This window comes from Panthera tigris, chromosome D1 (genome assembly GCF_018350195.1).
Source record: "Panthera tigris isolate Pti1 chromosome D1, P.tigris_Pti1_mat1.1, whole genome shotgun sequence".
Classification (NCBI taxonomy): domain Eukaryota; kingdom Metazoa; phylum Chordata; class Mammalia; order Carnivora; family Felidae; genus Panthera; species Panthera tigris.
This window is the reverse complement of record NC_056669.1, coordinates 100,304,434-100,313,617: the sequence shown is the minus strand read 5'-3', so window position 1 is coordinate 100,313,617 and position 9,184 is coordinate 100,304,434. Positions and strand designations below refer to the sequence as shown.

Sequence of the window (9,184 nt, the reverse complement as noted above, 5' to 3'; positions counted from 1 at the left end):
TTAAACTTTTTTTTTCCTCTATGGCTGCCCAACTGTTCCAAGAGCATTTATATGTCCATATTTGGCCAATTTGGTAGACTATCTTTACTGAAAGACAAATTATCATTTGCATTTGAGTATTTTTTTTCCTCAAGATTCTACTTAATGGCATCAGATCTCTACCCATGCCTAGTACTCCACCTTACTGATGAGGAGGCTTTGAAGTCCTCAGCAGATGCTTCTTGGATGCACATCCTCAGAAACTCCAGCCTGGACCACCTCTCACTCCCTTGCTGAGCTCTGTCACATCTGGCTCCCCTATACATTCTCTTCCATGACCTTGGGCACCTGCTCCTGATATATCGTAATTATCTTTCCTAATCACTCCCTGTTATCACATTGCTGTAGGAGTTTCTTATCTCAGAAATATTTTGTCTTCCTAATCATCAACCCCTAGTAATCACTATTTGCTAAATAACTGGAAGCAATATCCTCTTTTTGACATAAGAAATTGATCCCAAGCCAAGACTCTTAAACAGTCCTTTGGGGATGGGAGAATGCCTTTCCCAAAATTGGAGCCTAGAATTCACAGGCCATTTGCTCAGAGTCTTTCCCATTATCTCAGCTGAACTTATTTCAGATTCTTATTTTATCCTAAGTAAAGCTTGAAAATATTCACACTTTGAAAATGTGACATGAAATTGGGAAAAGACAGTGAGGGATATGCTGCAAAAGAAACAGTTCCCTCAGTTCAGATTAACCTTGGGCTAAAATTTTAATTTTTGAACCATGTGTAATGCATTCAACTGCTAAATCTCAGGTTGCAAAGGTGGCCATGAAGAAGCCAATAGTATAGTAGTTTTGTATGTAATTATAACACTTGTCATCAGAACACTTAATACAATGGTCACATAGGCCAGCCTCTAAGTAGTGACCAAGGAACTTATTCTACAGGAGAACACAAGATAAACAGTTCAAGATCTCAATCTAATAGGAACAGAGGCTCCATACAGAGCATTTATAATAGATCAAGTGAGAATTGGATATGTGTCGATTTTGGGTAGTCTCAGGTGTAATGCTCAGCACCCTGTTCATGTCTAAGAAATCAGATGTGCTATGCACACTGTTCCAAGGAGCTGTTGAAAAGAAGGTATTCTGGGTAGACTAAGAGCTTTGTGGAAAAAAATAAACATAACAAATCAGAGAATGCCAAAGTGATGCTTCTAATTAGAAATGTAAGTTTCCCAGGTGGAAGAGATCCCTGGGGTAGAGATAACTACTTTTATTTAAAGAGAGTTTGCATTTAGAAAGCACAGAATATTATAAAGGTGGCTTGAGTATCTTTGATGAAACAAGTGATTTTCAACCACAGCAATCGAGTTGAATCATTAAACCCTCTACAGTGAGAAAAGTCAACATCCCAAATAAGAAAAGTAAATGTAAACTAATTTATACTGATATTAGGCTTTAGAACCTACTTTTAAATGTAAAATTAGTATTAAAGTAGCAAATATGTCATTTTATTAGAGTGACTCTTCTATATTTCTAATTCTATTAAATAAAATTTATAATGAAATGATGATAATAAATAATGGTATTCAGTCACTTTGACATACTGAAAACTGTAATAATTGAAGTATTTTCTAGGTACAGATAATATTATAGGAAAATTCATTTTGAGCAAACACATTGTAACAAATAATTTTCACATTTACATATTCAACCTGATATTGTAATCAGAAATGTGAAGCAAAACAATCTATGAAACAATGTTATAACCACTGGGGAATCCAAAGAACATTTATTTTAAGGAAAAAAAATGATAAAATTAAGGATTAGTAAAAAAATGAAAAAGAGTTTTAAATTCAATATTGTTTTTAAATTAATTTAAGGTTTAAGTTGCTAATTTATATCAAATACATAAATATAGCTGAGACTTGGTCAGCTCCCAATATTTAAATGACCTAGAATATTGTTATACATTTCTTTAATCATTTGGAGTTTTTCAGAGAATAGAGGCTTGGATTTAAATAAAACCATATAACTACATTAAGTTGTATTTTCCCTTTATCAATAATAATGTAAACATTTACAAGAAAGGAAGTATATAATTTTATGAGAACACCCAGAGCAAATCTCTGCTTTTTCTACCTTGTTCCACTCTTGAGAAATACATACACAAATCTTACTATTTCATGTTATGCATAGATGATATCATCACAAAAATGCTGGGTTTGAACAATTAGAAATTGTATTTTACTTAGCACTGAAAGTAATTTTATTCTAATAAGAATCATGGGAAAAAAGAATCATGAAATAATTTCTTTTAAATATATGCCATTTGTAAAAAGTGACACATGAAGATTGGAATTTTTTCTCTAGTATATTAATCTGTTTCTCCCCTTTAAGAGTAAAGACTTTATCTGAAACATGTTTGCTACCTTAGTTAATTTCAGAATCAAATACTCAGCACCACCATAGGTATACAAGCATTTTGTAAGATTTATATTGATCCTAACTGGGAAAATAGTCACAGTCCTTACTTCTCAAGTCAAGAGTATTAATGAAAGAAAATGCATATGAAAGATATTTAGCCAAACTGTGATGCTTTTGGTTGAATGCTGATATGCATTCTTGGCATTAGGTTCACAGAGCAGAGGTAATAATGTAAACATAAATATTGGCAGAGAATTCATGGAGAATTCACACCTTAAGTGCGTGACATTTTTATTACATTCTGTTGATTGCTTTAAGATCTCATTCCATTTCCACATTAGTCATGTGATACATAGAGAAAGTAAATTAGAGAATTTTTTACATGCCACATAAAACAGAGTACAACTTAGAAGAATACATTTTAATTTTCTTTTTTTTTTAACTTTTTTTAACGTTTATTCATGTTTGAGAGACAGAGACAGAGCATGAGTTGGAGAGGGGCAGAGAGAGAGAGAGAGAGAGAGAGAGACAGAATCTGAAGCAGGCTCCGGGCCCTGAGCTGTCAGCCCTATGGTGAGGCTCAAACCCACAAACTGTGAGATCGTGACCTGACCTGAGTGGAAGTTGGACACGTAACTGACTGAGCCTCCCAGGCATCCCATAGAAGAAATAATTTCAGTGTTTAATAACAGTAATAACTTCAGCCTTTAAAGAGACTTTTACGAGTTCCAGAACTTCAAGTTGTTTGACAGATACGAGATCAATTAATTAATATAAAAATTCTAAGTGTTGGTGCGGTATTTAGCCAATCACAGAGTTGACTGAGCCACAGCGCAAGGAGATTAAGCATCTCTCATGAGGCCACATGGCTCGCAGGTGCTGGAGCCGTAATTTAAATCTGGCCCATCTTGGCAGGACTGTATTTTTTATCCATGACACTATATTACGCTGTGTTTGGTGGACAAAGTCTAGACCCACCAGAATGGAGAGGCGAAAGGCAGGGCTGGGACCCATCTTGAGCCAAGAAGTTCCAAGGGCGCAATATCGAAGGAGGCATTCACTTTCTGGATTATGCAGCACAGAATCACCCCTGAGAGTGAGTGAATGCCTCTTAAATTTTGTACCTGAGGAGTCTCACTCACCTTACCTTAGTAGTCCTGACCCTGATGAAAGGAAAGAATGAAAACATAGCAGCGATCACCCACAAGTAACTCAATAATTCTAATGAATACCATTTCTCTAAACAACGTGGTACAGTCCTGGGGACTGAAGACTTAAGAACATAATATCATATCCATAGCATTTTCATGATTATAGTTATAAAACCATAACTAATAAACAATCCGAATAAAATTGTTAGGTAATTTTACCAATATTATTTAATTATGACGAATAAGGAAGCAAACCCTAAAAATTTTGAACAGTTGCTTAGTGTCACACAGATAATAAATCACGCAGTCAGGATTCAAACGTTTGCCCAGTAAAAAAAATAGGCAATGACTTGTAATCACAAAACCTATGTGCACATGATCAAATTATCAATCGCTGGTAAGTTGCGATGTTCTTGCCTTCAAGAGAAGTGAGTTTAGAAACTGTTGCTTGAAGTGTTTTGTGAGGAACAATAGAGACAGTGGAAATACAAGTAGCACACAGAATCGTTTCTCCCCCTGCCCACTCACATACCCGCAGGTAATGAACACACTTCACGCCATCTCTACTTTCCTGGGGTTCACCGCTTGGCTGTTTCTCAATCTCTATCTACACTCCCAGGCAACTTTTCCCAAATAACCGCGCCCCGCCCCCTGCTCTTTCCACCTTGTTCCACTCTTAATGTTCCCCACTTAGTATCTTACCAAAAGGTATTTGTTGCATTCCCCTATGTGTGATAAAATATTCCTTTTTGGGGGTAATTTGCCTAATAATGTGAAATGTATAAGAAAATGTATGATCAGGATCAACAAGTGTTGTAGGGTAACGACAATGTTCAAGCAGGCAGTTGAAAATATACGAGGAAGACAAAGTCTGATAGAGTACTATTGAATGGTGGTGGAGAATAATCATAGAGAACAATAGGACTGTCAAGGAATGAAATGAAAAGTGGGACCAAATGGCAAAGCTGGAGATCTGTCTTCAGTGATCGCCAATTTTTCCACTGTCTGTGCTGAGTAGGGCATAGTTTGGTTTATCCTGGGCTGTATTCACAAAGTATATGGAAGAATCCTCAAGGACATTTGAAGGGAGTGTATACAGTGATAATCCATAGGACCTAAACTGAGAAAGTGAGAAATACACAAATAGTAACATTATTAAATTAGAAACAATTACAATGGTTAAGAAAATCAATATAGATATCCTAATGCAATTTAGAAAACAGGTATTGATCTGTTAAGGTAAACTAAAAGTAGAAGCTAAATTTGCCCCTTTCACAGATGCAGCACAAAGAAAAACCACCAGAAGAAAACCTAACTGAACTGATAGAATTTGTTCTCTTGGACTTTGCTGATGTTCCCCATCTCCGGTGGCTTCTATTTGGATTGTTCTCGGTCATCTATATCGCTATCGTGATGAGTAATGGCATCATATTTCTAATAACAAAATTGGATCCTGCACTTCATGTTCCTATGTACTATTTCCTTGGCAATTTTTCCTTTTTAGAAATCTGCTATGTGTCAGTTACTCTCCCCAGAATGCTTATGAACCTCTGGACCCAGAGAAGAACAATTTCATTAGTTGCCTGTGCCACACAGATGTGCTGTATTCTTGTGTTGGGAGCCACGGAGTGTTTCCTGCTGACAGTGATGGCCTATGACCGCTACGTGGCCATCTGTAACCCTCTGCACTACCCTCTAGTCATGAACCATAAGATCTGTATCCAGCTGGTGGCTGGCTCCTGGATCAGTGGAATTCCAGTCCAGATAGGGCAAACGTTCCAGATTTTCTCTCTGTCCTTTTGTGGCTCCAATTTAATTGACCACTTCTTCTGTGACATCCCCCCAATCCTCAAGCTTGCTTGTGGGGACACATCTGTGAGTGAAATGTTGGTCTACATAGTTGCTATGTTGATTGTCACCATTCCCTTTCTGTTGATACTTATCTCCTATAGCAAAATCATCTCCACAGTCCTTCAATTGCCATCAGCCACAAGTCGGGCCAAAGCCTTCTCCACCTGTTCTTCTCATCTTATTGTCGTGGCATTGTTCTTTGGATCAGCCATTATCACTTACTTAAGACCCAAACACAGTCACTCAGCAAGAATTGACAAAGTACTTTCTCTTTTCTACACAATTGTGACTCCCATGTTTAATCCCATGATATACAGTCTAAGGAACAAGGATGTCATCATGGCATTGAGAAGATTGCTATGTAAATAATTCACTTATTAAAAATGTTATACTTGTAGGAATCAATTTCTTATATATTGGTACTGAATTTTCAACAGATATTTATATCAAACTGTAATATTTGTCTATACGGTGGTAGCTTTTTTCCAAATTAAAAATTACTTGTAATGTGTAATGCATCAAATCATAATGCATGTATGTGTTATCAAATAAAAAATCATTCTATTGGTAATTTTATAGTTTTATTGTGTTTTATTTTCCTCTCTCAGTAAGAACTCTTGACAAAGATTGATATCATAGACTTAACTGTAATATAGACACAGTTATATCACTTTTTGGAACCCATGTCATTCATCTATATAGAATTATAGCAGTCATTTTAAGAACCAGGTTGATAATGAACATTTATATATATATATATATATATATATATATATACACACACACACACACACACACACACACACACAGAGAGAGGGAGAGAGCAACGACTCTACAAGAAATAATTTCTTAAGGAAAAAGAGCACCTTTCACTGAAAATATAGTTTTATAAATGATTTTGGTGCACTAATACCAGTCAATAGTAAGCATGCTATATACTAATATCAGATTAAATATATGTATATAGTATAGTCCTATGATTTGACAAAAGTGAATATTATTATTAAAACATTTGCTTCTAATTAAAAGAGGGGAGAAAGTCATAAGAATGTATTTTTAATATACTTTTCTAGAGATGATAGTGTGATGGGAAAATTAGGGAAATGGAAATAAAGTTTCACAAAATATATGTACTATAAAAACACAGACATTGCACATATAACTAGTATACCACATACACACAGACCCTGCAAATGATCAATAAAAATATGATAACCAGTGTCAACTGTGGATATCTCAGAGAAAAATATTCTATCATTTTCTCCTTCGTTTTACTGACTGTTACAGTTTATTGCAATAAGTTTGTGTTGTTTGTGTAATCATGAAAATTGCATATGTATTCATAAATATGTATTTATTGTGTATCAAGATAATCATTATGATCAGTTGCTTGTGTTGTTTCTCTGTTTGTACTTATACAAATAACTTTATTGATTTTCAATATTTATGCCTATCTAATAAATCCTTTGTAAATGTAGGCAACGGATCTCTAAGGAACCATTACCTGTCAGAAATGCTTCCTTCTGATGAAAAAATATGTGATGAAGCTTGCACCTTCTTAGCCCATAAGTCAAAAAGTCTGTTCTACTCACTTGCATATGAACATGTCAAAACTATAAAAATATAATAGAAATGAAATGGCAATTTAAAAAAATAGAAACACAGTATCAACAATAAAAAATAATCCCAGGAAAATTTCCAAGCAGAAATCAGATAATTCCTGAAGCTATTATACACAGAATGGAATGAGACAGCTATAAAAAATTCCCTTCATTTTCATTGTCCCTCCTGCCTAATAGAGAAAAAAAAAAGTTTAGATAGAAGAGATAACTAACAAGAGGAAAAACATGTAAACCTGTTAACATGCCTAATAGATGTCAATTCATCTAACTTTTATAGAATGGGAAATAAGAGATATGTTCTTGGAGCACCGTGATTATTTTTAGCTAGAAAATGATGTTCTAGGGGCACCTGGGTGGCTCAGTCGGTTGAGCCTCTGACTTCGGCTCAGGTCATGATCTCACGGTTCATGAGTTCGAGCCCCGCGTCGGGCTCTGTGCTGACAGCTCAGAGCCTGGAGCCTGCTTCAGATTCTGTTGTCTCCCTCTCTCTCCCTGCCCCTCCCCCGTTCATGCTTTGTCTGTCTCTGTCTCAAAAATAAATAAACATTAAAAAAAGAAAGAAAGAAAAAAAAAAGAAAATGACGTTCTACACTCCACCCCCAATATCTGTGAAAAGTATTAACAATCATATTTTCACATATGAGTCAAGAATCAGTAGAAAAGGAATCATGGCAAATAATAGAGCCACCAAACAGACACATTTCATTCCGTGATGTATTCCCACAAGCCAGCTTGCTCAATGTGGGGATGTCACCGAAGAAGCGGTTGATTTGATTAGAGCCCAAGAGGAGCAGCGAGAACACCTGGCATGTCTGTCCTATCTCGACTGGAATCCCACCGAGCCAGGCACCAACAGCCAGCTGGAAGCACATGGCACACGGCTAGAGGGTAATGCAGAGGTTACAAAGGGACACAGAGCGGTCATAAGCCATCACTGCCAGAAGAAATGCCTCTGTGCCTCCCGGAACAAGGAAGAAGCACATTTGAGCGGCACAACCCAACAAAGAGATGTTTCTATCCTGAGTACAATGATTAACCAGGATCCTGGGGAGAGTGGCAGACACATAACAGATCCCAGAGAGGAAATATTTGCAAGAAAAAATACATGAGTGTCTGAAGAACACAGTCTACCCTCGCAATCATTATGATAAGACCATTTCCTGTTAAGATGAATAGGTAGATGAGAAAGAAAATTCCAAATGGAAGTTCCTGGAAGTTTGGAAGGTCGGAAAAGCCCAGGAGAACAAATGCCGTGACTGAAGATAAATTGCCTTCTCCTCTTTGGTCTCCAGGTAACACCTGTGAAAATAAGGTCTTGTTTAGTTTTCGTCGGTTTTTTGTTTTTGTTTTTTTTTTTTTTTTTGTAGTAGATACGACTTTCCTCGTAAAATGGTATGAGGAAATCATTTTAAGAAGAGTTTGTGAGGGGGGATGCCTGGGTGGCTCCGTTGGTTGGGCGTCCGACTTCGGCTCAGGTCATGATCCCCCAGTTCATGGGTTCGAGCCCTGGGTCGGGCTCTGTGCTGACAGCTCAGAGCCTCGAGCCTGCTTTGGATTTTGTGCCTCCCACTCTCTCTCTACCCCTCCCCTGCTTGCACTCTCAAAAATAAACAAACATTAAAAAAAAAATTTTAAAGAAGAATTTGTGAGGGATTGGTATTATTATTATCATTACTACTACTACTATTATTATTTTATTATTTTTTTTAATTTGGTAGAGTTCATCAGTGAAGCCATCTGGTCTCTAGTTTTTTGTGCGTGTAGTGGTATTCAAACTGCTAATCCAGTTACTTTAATCATTATAGGTCTGTTTAAATGTTACATTTTATTTTGTGTGTCACCTGGGGTGTTAACTCTTTCGAGAAAGGCTTCCCTCTGTTTCGTCTGTGCCTAATTGGTTGCTATAAGTTGTTCATACCGTCGGTTGTAATTATTTTCCTTTCTTTAGGATTCGTCATGAGCACAAAAATACAGTTTTTAATTATTGTCTTTAACTTTTTTTTAGTTTATTTATTTATTTGGAGAGAGACAGAGACAGCATGAGCAGGGGAGGGGTACAGAGAGAGAAAGAGAGAGGGAGAATCCCAAGCAGACTCCATGCTGTCCGCACAGAGCCCAATGCGGGCCTTGATCTTACAAAACCTG

General features: G+C 36.6%; 1 protein-coding gene and 1 pseudogene across 1 annotated transcript; one reads left to right on the top strand and one right to left on the bottom strand.

Moving 5' to 3' along the window:
- The first annotated feature begins 4,829 nt into the window (after window positions 1-4,829).
- Window positions 4,830-5,786, top strand: LOC102951697 (olfactory receptor 10AG1-like). Its single transcript, XM_015540523.1, has one exon. The coding sequence runs from the start codon at window positions 4,845-4,847 to the stop codon at window positions 5,784-5,786; it is 942 nt and encodes a 313-aa protein (XP_015396009.1). The 5' UTR covers window positions 4,830-4,844.
- Window positions 5,787-7,664: 1,878 nt separating this feature from the next.
- Window positions 7,665-8,446, bottom strand: LOC102951413 (annotated as a pseudogene).
- Window positions 8,447-9,184: the final 738 nt, after the last annotated feature.

What these genes read in the sequence shown, in the direction of transcription:
- LOC102951697 (XM_015540523.1), top strand. Translation starts at nt 4,845, where the DNA reads ATGCAGCACAAAGAAAAACCACCAGAAGAAAACCTAACTGAACTGATA.